The sequence below is a fragment of the Felis catus genome, chromosome D2 (assembly GCF_018350175.1).
Source record: "Felis catus isolate Fca126 chromosome D2, F.catus_Fca126_mat1.0, whole genome shotgun sequence".
NCBI lineage: Eukaryota > Metazoa > Chordata > Mammalia > Carnivora > Felidae > Felis > Felis catus.
In genome coordinates, this window is record NC_058378.1 from 67,545,535 (window position 1) to 67,561,266 (window position 15,732).

Sequence of the window (15,732 nt, forward strand, 5' to 3'; positions counted from 1 at the left end):
ATTGACTCCCTTGGCCTGGGCAAATTCTGATTTGATAGTGCTATTGCAGCAGACCAGACTGCTGAACTTGGCTGATACTTCCTTACAAAATTCCAACTTAGTTGTTTTCCCCTGAAAGAAAAAAGTTAAGATATTTTTAATTTTAGGTTCAAACTTGATTTCAATATATGAACTTGAGTCCTGTACTCTTTTAATTACCTTGAGAAGTGTTGCTTTCTCATAGATGAATTCAATATCTCTCAAGTCCAAAGTCAAATTTCAGCTTCTCTTGTAAGTCTTCTTTCTCCAATTACAATCTCTCCTTTTATTCAGATTCTGTTGCCCTTGATTTCTGTATGACTCATTTCATTATGAACCAAATGAACAAAACAATATGTTTCATTCTGTAGTTTAGATTATAAACTCTTAAAGTTTCTGTTTCTACTTCTGCCATTCAAGCAAGTGTGTGGAATATTGCTGAATAAACAAAAGGGTAGTAAAAAAAATCCCTCGATAATAAGAAGAAAGAAAAAACATAGATATTTTAATATTATGTTAGTTGATTTCTGCCTAGATTTTAATGTGACTGTAGATCTCACGAAACAGAAAACTGACCCACCCATTATTTTTTCCTTGATGTAAAAGTAAGGAGTCATTCTGAAGTTCCTTAAACTCTGTAAAAGATACTTCCTATGTAGTTCTGGGGTTAAGTAATTTAAACAAAATTGACAAGTTATTCTTGTCATTTATGTTAACTTTACTAGTTGCTCTATTAACTTTTTTAGATGACTGAATTCAGAGCCCCCCTTGACAGCCTCTAATTAGCTAGACAACCACCAGTCTTTCTCTCTACCCTCCAGTAATATCATGAGTAAAGTTGTTAAGCATATGCTGTAATAATCCTAATGAAGAGGTTAAAGGATTTTTTAGTATGGATTTTTTTTGGTGGTTTTTGTTTTTGTTTTTTGCTTGGTTTGGTTTTTTGATGTTTTAGTCTACTCAGCAAGAGCGCTTTGTGATCATGTGAATCCTCCCTTAAGAGGTTTCCTAGTTAAAAATGAGAATTTTGCTAAAGGTTCTGTGATTTGGGGTAGCACAGCAGGGGAGCAGAGTGACTTTAAAATTGTTAAATTTGAAATTGAAGTTGGAGCACCTGGGTGGCTCAGTCCGTTAAGCAACCAGGTCATGATCTTGCAGGTCGTGGGTTTGAGCCCTTTATCAGGCTTTATGCTAATAGCTTGGAGCCTGTAGCCTCCTTCAGATTTTTTCTCCCTGTCTCTCTACTCCTCCTCCCTCTTCACACTCTATTTCTCAAAAATAAATAATCATTAAAAAATTTTTTTAAAAATTGTTAAATCTCTTTAAGGGGAATCCATTGATATACTTTTAATTTAGGGAAATTTTTAAAATTCCTTTATCTACATCAGGTATGACAGATTTCATCTTGGAGCCAACTATTAGATTTGAGTTAATGGGCTCAGTAAAGAGATTTGGAATGGAAATACTAATGGACCTCTAACTATAGCCGGGGTAGTGGGTACTGTAAGAATCTTGACAGTTCATCACCAAACCTCTGATCTCATTCCCCTGAATCATCTTGCTTATCTGTGACATAATTGGTTGCTTATTGCCTTCTCCTACCCCTCTTTCAAATTGCTAGCATTTGAGAATTTTACTTGTCATTATATCTTGTGTATTAAGACAGAAGCATAGTTCGGTGGGTGAGCTAGTAAAACCATTTTGGCCCTCCTTGAGAAGATGATGTGTTTTGTTCCTGGTGCAACTGAGACAGTTGCTATAAATATTCAGTTATAGCTCTTTAAGGAATAAGGATGAACTGTAAATACATACTTGGATTTTCTTTTCAGATATACTTTTAAGTGCTGAATTATATTATGCCTATGAAGCACAGAACCAGAGATTGTTTTAGGGTACAATTATGTACCTAGAACCCTCATCATGGGTCATCATGATCATAGTATCTTAAGGATATGGGGAAGGTAAATCTGTGAGACTCTGTGCTAGCATTTTCAGGAGAAAATTTTCCTAACTTGCCCAAAGGATGGGTGGATTAAATAAATGCAATGACTTTTAGTAAAGAATTTTGTCACCTAGCTTTTTGCCATGTGTAGAAAATTGGAGGTGGGGTAATGAGAGAGAGGAGAGGGAGAAAGAAATAAAAATTAAAAACTAATGAGCTGGTACATTTAGATATTAGGAAGTAGGTTGTTGTTTCAGTGGCTGAAACAACCTGTCCCTGTGGGGACAGGTATGTGTGTGGGTGTGTGCAAAAGATGGGAGGGAGGAAATGGAAATTTGTGAGCCTTTTCTACCCCCTGGGGGTACTCCAGCTGAAGACCACTAGGTCTCTAGCCTGTGGTTCTAGGCATTCGAAATGAAATACAATTAATTCCCCTGTATGCTTTCCTACTTACACATTAATACAGCTGGAGACAGTTGGGGAGGGTTAAAAATTAAATCATCTCTGACAGATTACCATTGGGGATAATAATCTGAAGTGACCATGTCTACAGAATACAACAGAAATGGCAGAGACTGAAAACCAGTAGTCATGCCTATACTTGCAGATACTTAGAAACTGAAGAATTAGGGGTGTAACATGAGTATAGACTAAATAATGTGTGAATTATTATTTGTCTTAAAATAGATTTTAGGATGTTTCTAGTAGAATATTCAAGCTGTGCTGATTTGATTTTCTTTCTTTTTTTTTTTTTTTTTGGTCTTAGACGAGCTCATCTGCGCCTGTGTTTAGAACGCTTAAAAGTTCTGATTCCACTAGGACCAGACTGTACCAGGCACACAACACTTGGTTTGCTCAACAAAGCCAAAGCACACATCAAGGTGAGAATTTCTGCTTTCATATTTGTACATGTCTCGGCCCTTGTTTCATTATAAGCAGTGATTCCTATTCATAAACATCAGCTAGCCCCCTGTGCCCTCCTTAATCACTGATCTCAAGAGACATCTTTCTGAAAACTTACCAACTAATCTGATGGGAGCAACATAAACTGATTAAACTAAACTGTTTTGACAGCATGGCCATTTGAGGAGCTGGAAATACTAGGAAAAAACAATTACTCTGCTGATCCCTAGAAGGAAGGCAGTTGTGCCCTCTGGTGGAGATGAGTTTATTTGGCTCCTTGTCTCAGTATTTTTCCATCAAACTACAGTGCAGAGCAAGTTTCTCTTTCATGGAGATAACTTTACAGACTTTGAGAATTCCATACTGTTCTTGTAATGTAGCATTCATTACACACACAAAAAGTGAAAAAAGAAGTATTCTTGATGTTTAAAAGTATGTATTTATGTATGTTTTTATACACACACACACACACATATATACTCGTATTTTCATATTTTCTCTGCCAAAGAAGAAATGTTTTAAGATATTAGGTAGAAATCAGTTTTATTGTTTGTACTGGACTGTGCACAAACTAAAATATCATTTTATCATTTTAGAAACTTGAAGAAGCTGAAAGGAAGAGCCAGCACCAGCTAGAGAACTTGGAACGAGAACAGAGATTTTTAAAGCGGCGACTGGAACAGCTGCAGGGTCCTCAGGAGATGGAACGAATACGAATGGACAGCATTGGATCAACTATTTCTTCAGATCGTTCTGATTCAGAGCGAGGTAGGCAGTGTACTTCTTCCCTAATGAAATACTAAGCATCCTTGTATCTAAATTTAGTCAGGGTAAGTTGGAAAGCACTCTATTTTCTTCTATTTGCTTTCTTCTTTCTTCAGCTAATACTGTAACGTTCTAGATTTTTGTGCAATCACAACATTGTCTAGCAACCCCTATATGAACTATAGAACTTTTTTCCTTGATTATATACATAATGTATTAACTTTCCACTTTGAAACAATTTTAGACTGACATAAAAGTGTTTTCTATAGAAAATTGTAGAGTTCTCATATGCTCTTCCCCCAGGTTTCCCTAATGTTAACATCTTATGTAGCCATAATATAGTTATTATAACCAGAAAATTAATATTCATGTAATACTTTTAATCTGTAGACCTTATTCAAATTTCATCAGTTTTCCCACTAATGTCCTTTGTCTGATCTAGGATCCTGTGCAGGATCCAACATTGCATTAGATAGTTCCTCAGTCTTTCGTAATCATGACACTTCTTTTTTTTAAAAATTTTTTTTAAGTTTATTCATTTTTTTGAGAGAGCATGAGTGGGGGAGGAACAGAGAGAAAGAGACACAGAATCTGAAGCAGGCTCCAGGCTCTAAGCTGTCAGCACAGAACCTGACTCAGGGCTTGAACCATGAACCACAAGATCATGACCTGAGCCAAATTCAGCCACTTAACTGACTGAACCATTCAGGCGCCCCCCCAACCATGACGCTTCTGAAGAGTATTGGTTAGTTATTTTAGACAGGGTCTCTCTAGTGTCTTATGTTCTCCCATTATTAAATTGAGGTTATATATTTGGGGGGAAGAAATATCACAGAAGTGATGTGCCCTTCTCAATTCATTCTATCAGGAAGATATGTGATGTTGATATGTTTTGTTACTGGTGATATAAATTTTTATGTCTGTATTTTAAAGCACCACACCCTTCATTTCTCTCTTCCCATCTGTCCCATAACATTTGTCTTTGGCAGAATGAAAGAACAAGAATTAATCAAAAATTTGTTTGAATTTTACTGATCTCTTTATAACTCCCACCACATCAGGCCTATAGCACTTAAAAGATCCCAGAGGTGAACTTCACCCTCATGATTTTAAGCTTTACATTTGGGAAAACAGCTCATGAGGATTCTAAAACAAAAAAGGAAATGTTTGTAAAATACCTTTTGACTTTTTATTATGGAAATTTTCAAACATACACAAAAGTAAAATCGAATATTGTCATGTACCCATCATCCAATTTGAACAGCTGTCAACATTCTGCCATACTTGTTTCATCTGTTATCTATCCCCTCATCCTCACCATTTTTTCTGGAATATTTTAAATCAAATCCCAGATAACATTAATAATTTTGTCCCTAAATAGTTCAGTATGTATCTTTAATAAATGGCACTTAAAAAAATCATAATGCTATTATATAGCCCACAAAATCAATGAAATCAGATAATCTTATTTAATGTCTGATAATCCAATTTCTGATAGATTTTCTCAAAGATAGCATTTTACCTTTCATTGGAGCCCAAAATCCATATTGCATTTGTTTTTGCCTTTTAAGGTACTTTTAATCTATAATAGTTTTCCCTTCCCCATTTCTTTGTTGTAGAAACTGAGTCATTTTTCTTATAGAATTCCCACATTTTAGATTTGGCTGATGGAATCCTCATGATGTCATTTAACATGTTCTTCTTATTTCCTGTAAACTGGTTGGTGGATCTAGTGACTTGATTAAATTCAGGTTCTTTTTTGAGGCAAGAATACTTCATAGGTGATACTGATACATTTATGCAAATGTTCAACCTTTCACTTAATAGTTTTAGTAATCATCAGTGATTGCCCCAATTTATTATTTTTTTAGATATTACAAATAGTACTTCCTAATTCTACCATTCTTCTTGCATTTATTAAATTTTTTATAAAGAAGAAATTTTGGGGGATGCCTGAGTGGCTCGGTTTGTTAAGTGTCTGACTTCGGCTCAGGTCATGATCTTGAGGTTCATGAGTTTGAGCCCCATGTCGGGCTCTCTGCTGTCAGCACAGAGCCTCCTTCACATCCTCTGTTTCCCTCTCTCTCTGCCCCTCCCCACCCTCTTTCTCGCTCTCAAAATAAATAAAAACATTGAAAAAAAAAAAAAAGAACATTTCTTCATCAACTTTTTTGGTTACCCTGAAATAAAGTCCATATAGGGAAAATGGGATAGATTCTTTTTTTAAACTTAGGTGTTTTTGGTTTTTTAGTCAATTTTCTGAATAATGAATCATCAGTGTCTTAGCAACCTCCAGAGGTAACAGGGTTTTTTGTTTTGCCTTTTGTTTTTTATTATCTTATGAATTCCTCATAGGTTTTCATGTATTGAATATGTTCTAATCCATGAAGTCATTCTTTTTGTCCTTTTTTAATTTGTTTATTTTAGAAAGAATACGAGCAGGGGGAGAGGGGCAGAGAGAGTGAGAGACTCTTAAGCAGACTCCACACTCAGTTCAGAGTCTAACACGGGGCTCAATTCCACAACCCCAGGATCATAACCTAAGCCAAAATCAAGAGTCAGATGCTCAACCAGCTGAGCCACCCAGGCGAACCTTTATTCTTTTTAATAATCAAATTTCCCACATTCCATAGAAGCATTTCAAATTGATTTTTGATCCCTTTTAACACAACCCTGGGAGTACTGGGTTTATTGTTTTTGTTGTTTTGCTTTGTAAGTTTATTTTTACATGGCACTCAGTTTCAGAGAACAAAAGTTTACCAGAGACAACAGCAAGAACCTCAAGGACATGCCACATTTATGAATGACACTGAGGTGTAGCAGAAATAACCCTGAATTAGGAGGCAGACCTTGATGCTAGTCTTTTTTCTACTGGTTACTAGCTGTGTGACTTTGTCAGGTGTTCAGCTTTAGCTGCCCTTCCTGATGTTAACTCCTCTTTGTACCCATCCCAACCTCCAAATTTGACTAATGGTATATCTTCATTATAGTGTTCATTTTTTTTAATAGTGCTAGTGTAGTACCTCTTTTCCCTATTCTTATCTGGAAGCCCTGTTTCCCAGTATTACAGGGGACTTTTAGTAATATCTCTAGTCCATTTGACTAGAGCAGTCTCTCATTTTACTTTGTTATGATTGAGTGCAGCACGCTCTGTTGGATAGGGTGTCTTGATTTTATTTTCCAGTTGTAGGTTGGATGAGTATTCTGTGATACCGGGAAACACTAAATAGCCTGTGAAGCATTGTGGATGTAAAACAAATAGTTATGAATTCATAGGATTGTTTGGACAGCTTATTTGGATAGATGCCTGCATTTTAGAAACAGATTTCTAAAACTTTTTGAAGCAACAAGTCCTTTTGAAAATTATACTCTTTGAAATAACTTACTCTGTCTTCTTGGGCTCAGCAAGAATCCACTTTTCCTAAAGCAATTGTGATCAGTGTGAACCCTTAGAATCAGTGCCAAATATAAAACATTAGGCTTTGAGTTTAAAAGAATTGAATAATCCTGAGTTCATTCTAGCTGTTATGGGAGAGAACAATTTTTCAAGTGCTTTTTTTTTTTAAATGTATGTTGCATTTTATGTATTATTGGTGATTGTATATGTAATGTTTAACAAACTACCTGTTGATAGCTGGTCGTATATGTATTTAGGGATTTTTTTTTAAATCATGTTTGATGTTTGAAGTAAACTTAAATATCACCATTGAAATATCTTTACTATAATCTTTACTGTAGATCTCCCTATAATCCAGAGACTTTTCAGGCTCATACCCTCATTTCAAGCTATGTTTGATGCAAGAAAATTAAATTGAATTGAAGGCAAATCCCTCAGAGTTCACTTTGTAATGACTGGCTTAGTTTGGCTATTGAATACACAGAGGTCTTTATGATGAATCCTAGAAGTCTGTAGATCTGTCTGTAGGATGATATTACCAAAGGCAAGAATTAATGGATAAATTTTCTCATTCACCTATACTAAGTTTATGCTTTTTTTCCTCTTTAAGGCAACTCTGATTAATAAACAGCACTGAGAATTAGTTTCTAGTTTAATGCAAAACAGATGTTGTTAAACCAGTTGGGGTTGGGATCTTTTAATATTAAGCACTAATTCCCAAATAGGCCAAGTGCTTTTGGTGGGAGGTCCAGACGGACTGGCGTCAAAGGCTTTAGAAAACTTGCTGCCTAAATTGAGACCACCGCTGGATACCAGACATTCCCCTTTGCAAAAATATATCCGTGTCTCTTCACCTTTGATTACTTCTGTCCTCCAGGGTTCACCGATAATAAGCTCGTATAACAATTATTTAAGAAAAAATTATTTCATACTACCCAAAGTAATCACTTTTCTTATGCCCTTTCCTCATTAATTTTTGAAAGTGCATGTATACTAGATTAGTGATGTTCTTCCTTTTTTCTCTTTGGCAGAGGAGATTGAAGTGGATGTTGAAAGCACAGAGTTCTCCCATGGAGAAGTGGACAATATCAGTACCACCAGCATCAGTGACATTGATGACCACAGCAGCCTGCAGAGTATTGGGAGTGACGAGGGTTACTCCAGTGCCAGTGTCAAACTTTCATTCACTTCCTAGAACCCAGCATGACATAACAGTGCAGGGCAAAATATTTACTGGGCCAATTCAATCCAAACAATCTCTTAAATTGGGTTCATGATGCAGTCTCCTCTTTAAAACTAAACAAAACTATACTTGAACAAAAGGGTCAAAAGACCTCTATTTAAGCAAATACTTAGCAAAAAGTGGGGCAGAGCCTCCCCAGCAGAACAAATACTCATTCGTATTTGAAAATCACAGCTTCTAATGGCAGCAGAAAACTTCTGTGAAATTTTCTTGATTTAGTTTATTTGAAAGAGGACATTGGAGATTCTGTCCTCTATCTTCTCTAGTTTGCTCATACTACAATGAGTAGACACATTTAAGGAGGGGGTTATGAACCCTTCCCGAGTTTTAATGGTCCTAAAAAACAAAATCAAACCTATAGTAATGAGAAGACAAGATAATCAGGCATTAATCTTGGATAGCTAAAGAGCTATTAAAACTCAGCCTGGGACAGCTTATCATGAAGCCTGTGGATGATCAATTCTTGAAAAAACAAACAAAAAAACAAAAAAAAAGCAAGCTCATTTCATGCTCTGCAAAAGGAGAGACTCCCATGAAGCCTTTTGAAAGGGATCATCATGCAGCTCAGCTTTCTGTTGGATTCCATGCTAAGCAAGCTAACCTTATCCTGCATTGTTAGCAGTAGGGCACCCAACCGCCAGCTCAACAGTCAGCCGCCCTTAGGCCCTTGGGCAGCATGGGGGCAGTCTGTGTATGACAGCCTCTACCACACAGGGCCTATAATTCGGATTGAGGGGCCAGAAGGAAAAAGCTCTCCATGCCTCTGTGTCTGCGTAGGCCAGAAGAGTTGTGCAACGCAGATTAGCAGGTCAAGGTCTGAGCCACGGCAGCATTTTTATTTCAGATTTTGATAACTGTTTGTATGTGTTGAAAACCAAAATGACATCTTTTTAAAGCTTGTCCATAAAAAACATAGATGTCTTTTATAGTGGAAAAACACATGGGAAAAAAATCATCTATTTTGATGCAGCATTTGATAATGATAAAACACCTCACACCTCACTCTTTATAGTGCACAAAACGAATGAGGTCTGGGCTAGGTAGAAAAAGGTCAATGCTGTTTTTGTTTTCTTTTAGAATCATTACCTTTACCAGCTTTTAACCATCTGATATCTATAGTAGACACATTATAATACTTAACATAGTTAAGTTTGGCACTTGTCTCATTTTATTGTAAAGGTTTGCTTCCATTTTCTTACAGGCAGTCTCTCTCCTTCCTCACAGTTCCACTGTGCAGGTGCTATTGTTGCTCTTCTCAATATTTTCAGAAATGTTTTCTTTTAAGTGAAATTTCTTTTCTAACCTGCACTTTGATGTCATGTGTTCCCTTTGTCTTTCAAAATCCAAGGTTCCCCCTGGCCTTCTCCTTTACCCCAGGAAGCCTTCTTGGACACCTTATCCCTGGCTCTTTGGACTTTGTATACTTTAAATAATTTAACTACCCTTAATTACTTAAAAAAAAAAAAGCTTTATGATTTTCATAACTTATTGCTGATTTTAATGGGTTGTTAATTTCAGTCCTGTAGTTTTATTTTGTTTAGATAGGGCTGGGCAAGGAAAAAGAAAATAAAGACAACCATATTTAGCAGTGCAGTTGAGTTGTGTGTGTAATGTTAGACTATCCTTTGTAAGTAGCACTTTAACAGCTTTCACTGCTTCTCTGTATGAAGTGTACCATCTTGGCCATACACAAGGCCTCAGCATATACTTACTTGTTTTTTGTGCTTTTCCTGTGCCTCCCAAAATATTTTATCCTTGATTGTGCTATGTTTGAGTGGAAGAAATTCTTTGAAGTAGATGTGTGAAAAACTGCATGCCTTTAGAAGCCCATTATTAGAACTTGCTAATAACTTCAGGTGCTGGGGACTTAATGAAAAACATGGCAAATTCATTTCTCTGGCCCAGGTAAATTACTTCTGGTTTTACTTATAATTACTCCTGCCTGGGTCAAAATGTTGCTCTATATATTTGCTTTCTTTTGACTTTCCCAAGGGAGACAGTTTAAAGACTCTGCTAACTACCATGGAAAGAAAATGGAAGCCAGTGATTCAGCTTCCATTTTGTTACTCCCATGGCATTCACTTACATCACTTGCCTAGGGCTGGAATTTTGGTCTTCATTCAGGAGAACTTGAGGTGCTGCCATTTTGTTGTATATGTACAAGTTGGTGGGCTGGGAAGCCTTTGTCACGAATCTATAATACCTATTTCAACTGCCCCCTAAATTACTCCTTCCCCGGGTTTGTTTTCCTTGCGGGAGGGGAATGGATTGTATGATGAGTGAAAAGTATTAATTTTTTAAAAGACAAATCGACTTTGAAGATATAAAAGTTAATTGCAAGAAATAAAAATTGTGAATGAAGAACACCCGAGTGCTTTTTGTACACCCTTCTCTATGAAGGAAAAAATATGAATGAGCATCCACACCTTGAAAAGCAACTATCTCCTAAGCTGATACTACTTCAGTAGTCCAGAATTAATGGCAATTTGAATCATTGCCATTTCCTGTTCTGTAATTTAAACAGGTGCCTTCTTGACTGATGTGATAACTCCATGTAACCTAACTGCAGATGGTTTAATGTACCCGATAATCTTAACTGCTTAAGGTAGGGACACAAAGCCATTTGTTATTATCCGTTCTTAATAACTTTTTAGAGGAATCACTTTGTACTGTCATTTAAATTGAAAATAAGTCTGGAAGTTATTTAGTCCCCACCCACTAACCTGAGTTAAAGTACCCTTTGTGTAAAATGCCTAAGTAATATATTAATAGATAGAGGTAAAGTCCTGTTTCAGTGCATATTTGTTACCAAAGAAGATTCTGATGAAGTCAGACTAGTTTCTGATTAGAATAGGTATGAGAATTCTGGTAGAAATGCCTTTTCCAGTCCCCATGACAGTGCTGGCATTATGAAGGGATTTCAAAAGGCAGGATTATTGAGGCAAATCTTCTAACCTAAGGCCACACTACTTCCTGGGTCATTTCTCATGAGAAAATTGTTTAACCTCTTAGGTAAGTTTCTTTGGGAAGTTTGTTTTCTTCCACTTGAAGCAACTAGCTGCCTTTTCCCTTTCTTCTTTCATTATCCTTCCACCTCAAAAATTCCATACTTCCTACCAACAACAGCATAATGTGGGAAGAATAGGGTTTTTTGGTCACATTTAAATCTCAGTTCTAATATTTGCTAAGGACTCTGGGCAAGTTACTTAATTTCTTCACGGAGCCTGTTTCCTCCTGAAAAGTTGTTGTAAATACTACCTCTATCTTGAAAGATTGTAAGACTCAGTCTAGGAGTTTGTAGCACCAAAAGGAAAGTAAGAGGTATGTACTTCTCAGCTTTCTCTGATTAATGCAACCTTCTAATTTTTTTCATCTTTAATCTTGAATTTTAGTTATTCTGACTCTGGGTCTTACAGAAAAAGACTATTTCTATTAAATAAAATGGTTGATTTTCACAAAATTCCATGACAGGCTATACTTTGTAAGAAGTCAATTTTGTCCTATAGAATTTTTTAAATAAAGACTTTATAAGATTGATGTATCAGCGGTTTTAGTGATTACCTGGTCTTTCTAAAAAAAGACTAACCTGAGCTTGAGTATGTTAAACACTAATAGTAACCATTGCATAATGCCCTAGTTAATATTTAGTGTTGGCCTTGCCAAGAAAAAAATCTTGGCTCATGTACTAGATCTAATAGGAAACTGGTTTTCTTGTGGAATACATCTGAGTCTTTTAAATAATAAGTGTAGCTCAAGATACATGTACTGGCTGACAACCTCACTTCTTGGTTCTGTTTTACCTTTCTATAGTCATAAATTGTTAGGGGAAATGGCTTAGATGAAGCTCTTTTAAAGTATTGCCAACTAACTTCCTATAATTTTGAAGTTTTTTCCATTTCCTCAAGCTCTTAACTCTTTGTTATGGAGGGAATGCTTCAAGTCTTTACTGGTAGGGCAATAACTGCCATATTTATCTTAGATTTTCACATCAGGGCATCAGACAGCATTGTAGAATGTAAAAGCCATAAAATATCTCTAAAATATATGTCAAAAATACAGATTTAAGAGGCCAGTTGCTTCTAAATTAGCACTATCACACTCTGAAAGCTATGTCAACTAAACCTGACAGTGCTTTTTTGGAAGGAAAAACTTGGCAAAAGAACCAAAGGGAATATTTACTCCTTCCTGCATACTTCTGAGCAATGAATGAACAATTGGGCAATTACCATCTATTAAAGACTAGCCTAGCTGCAGGTCTTAGGCTTCAACTCTAGTTTTCCCAGGATATAGAATCAAGTGTTTCCTCCAAGCCTGAATTCTTTCTTTGGTTAGAAATGCATCGCATCTTGCTAAAGTCAGTTCAGGGCTTGAAAGGGGAAAAAATAAAAGCACATCCAGTTTCACCAAGAAAAGGAAATCATGAGCCAGCAAAATAATAAATAACGACTTTGGGCCTCAGGTTGACACAGTAGCTCTTCAAACAAAAAGCAACCTTTTCTAATGCGTGTTAACTACGGCTTCTTTAGCTGTGATCTTAAATAACTGGGAAAACAAATTACATTGTAATTGCAGTAGCTTGAGTCTGTACTGGTTTTGTAAAAATGAATTGGTGAAATGCTTGGTGTAAGTAAATTGTCAATTTTTATTTCCTAAGAACTAGAAGATTACTTTATCCAAAATTCGGTATTTTTAGCTAGTTCAGCTGTCAACTACCAAAGGCCCAGTATTATTTTCAGATCTTCTTTACCCCCTCAAGTCCACAAAAGAACCACTTTTATATATACATAAGCTGAAAGGCAGAAAAGGCAATTGAAAAACCTCACAAAACTCTTAACACCTTCATCTTGTTTTCTTTTACTACTTTCTTTTGGCTAGTCCAAAACAAATTCTTAGAATGTCAATATTGGTCTCTGTGCCTCTTAAGGTATTTTTTTAAGAACATGTCTGTACACACACAGTATTAGGGGATTCAGTTACTCGGGTTTGTGTTTAAACTGTGGTATTACCTGTTACATTGTCTGCTATGCTCTTCCTCTCCACTATAGTAAAAATTCAGTTTAACTTGCAACTCAAAAATCCTAGATATAAAGCATGTTTACATTTACTGTTGAACAGGTAAATTACCATTTATAGTAACTGGTTGCTTCAGAGTAAAATACAAATATTACGATCCAGCAGATATTTATTGAACTCTTTAAAGATTTTAACAAATATAAAAACTAGTTTTAAGATTTTTTTTTCCCTCTTCATCTTTCAGTTAATATCCAAGTTGAGGCAAAAAGCCAAACCAGAGCTTTAAAAATATTTTTTGGTTAAACTTGCAGAAGTGAGGTTTTTCACCTTTTGTAATTACAACCTACAGACACATGATTTATAAAACTATGATTTTTGTTGGTTAACCTGACGGTTTTCCCTTTTTTTTAAAGTTCATTTATTTTGAGAGGGTGAGAGTGAGCACACATGAGTGTGGGGGGTGGAGGTGGGGGAGGGGGACAGATCTCAAGCCGGCTCTGTTCTGTCAGTGCAGATACCTTACAAGGGACCCAAACCCAGGAACCATGAGATCATGACCTGAGCCAAAACCAAGTCTGGACACTTAATAGACTGAGCCAGCCAGGCACCATCCCCCTTGCTATTTTAAAGGCAGATTCACTCAGCATTAAAACTGCATTGTAATGGAAACACACCCTGTGCACATACACACATGCACACCCTTCATTGGGACAGAGCATTTAAAATAAGGAGTTACAATAAATGAACGCACTTCATTTTGGTTTGATGCCTAATCTTCAGAAAATTGCCAGTTACTAATGTTAACTTTTCCTTCATTTCAAAAATCAAACTTTACATTTAACGTAAAACATGGTTATAGGCCAGGGATGCACACCAGAATCACCTATGGTGTTTGTCTCAAAACAGATATACTTTGGCCTAAATAGCTCTGGAATAGGACCCAGATCCAGAATTCCTCTAATTTTAAGCAAGCATTAGAGGTAACTATTATAAACTTGTAACCTCTTCCCCTTACAGATATGTGCTAAAATATTCTAACACAAAAACTTCTATAGCATGTACTTAATATAGAACTTTGGTAATTTGATAGCACTTCAGTAATACATTTGTAACTCAAGGCTTCAAATTATAAGTAATGGGCATTATAATCCATTATAATGTGAATTTTTTTTTTAATATTTATTATTTAGAGGGTGGGGAGGGGCAGAGAGGGAGAGAGAATCCCAAGCAGACTTAAGCTGTGAGCGTGGAGCCTGACTGCAGAGCTTGAACCATGAGATCATGACCTAAGCTGAAATCAAGACTCGGATGCTTAACCGAGCCAACCAGGTGCCCCTGAATTGTCATTGTTAAGGTTAGAAAAAACGATCTTCACCATTACTGCTTGCACAGTAATAGCAAACACTTCTACAGTGTTTACCATATGTCAGGTATTCTAAGCACTTTACACATATTAACTCACTCATCCTTACAACCTAATGAAACACACTCTCATTCTACAGCTGAGAAAACTAAGGCAAAGAAGAGTTATGCACACAGGTTACAAATGGGCCAGGATTCAATCAGCAGTCTGGCTCCTGAGTCCTCTATGGCCTTTCTACATGTTAATTAAAAAAGCATTTGTTATCTGTGACATTAAAATTTTAAATGTAATTATTTGGGTTTTTTTGGGGGGGAGGGGGTTGGGACTGTTCTTTCCTTGAAATAGTCAATAACAAAGTCAAATGTCAAGTTTTGAGAAGATCCATGACAGCTACTTGGGGGCTGTACATGACAAATGGTTTATTCAGTTTCATCAGAGCTTCAAGACTCCTTTCTTGACAGGGGGGAAATTACATTTTATAACAGAGCTCCATAAGACAGTGTCATATTTGATTTAATTTAAGAGTATTGAACTTAGCCACCTTCATTTGTAAAATACCACTGGTATCATGCTTCTCATTAAAACCTCACACTAGGAGACAGATACTCCATGTCCCTAGGGATCCTTTTAGTTTAGTCCAGAAACACTGTTATCATCTTGACACCAGGACTTTTCAAAGGGCCATATCTAGGTCTTTGACACAAAGACTCCTGTGCTATACACTTTTTTTTTTTTAATGTTTTATATAGTGTGGTCACCTTTATTCCTTTTCTCTCCTGCAAAGCCCCTCCAGAATTAAATGTGCAGAAATTAAATGTGACTCTTTGGGTCAAAGGAGATACAAGTCTCAACACAAGAGTCTTGCCTACACAAACACCAGGTGAAATTACTATTCCAACAAACATGCCAAGATAATCTCACCAAAATCCATTTTGTGTGGTGACACAATTATACCAAATTTCCTTCCAAGTGCTTTTTAGAGTTTCCTTGCAATCCTTCAAAGATACCATTATTAGTTCTTAAGATGCTTGTTACACCGGTTACAAGAACAGTGTATTTTTAGGAGTTCTTCAGGCTAAGTAGCCCCT

The 15,732-nt window shown here is 36.3% G+C and overlaps 1 protein-coding gene across 4 annotated transcripts in view; it reads left to right on the top strand.

Annotated features, from left to right (window-relative positions):
* Nucleotides 1–10,632, top strand: part of MXI1 (MAX interactor 1, dimerization protein) — an 81,837-nt gene extending 71,205 nt beyond the window's left edge. For all 4 annotated transcript variants that reach the window (XM_003994402.6, XM_045040662.1, XM_019813803.3 and 1 more), the window contains exons 4-6: nt 2,727–2,841; nt 3,460–3,631; nt 8,057–10,632. In XM_003994402.6, the coding sequence (XP_003994451.1) occupies nt 2,727–2,841; nt 3,460–3,631; nt 8,057–8,220 (451 nt within the window). In that variant the 3' untranslated portion in view covers nt 8,221–10,632. The remainder of the gene's footprint in view (nt 1–2,726; nt 2,842–3,459; nt 3,632–8,056) is intronic.
* Nucleotides 10,633–15,732: the final 5,100 nt, after the last annotated feature.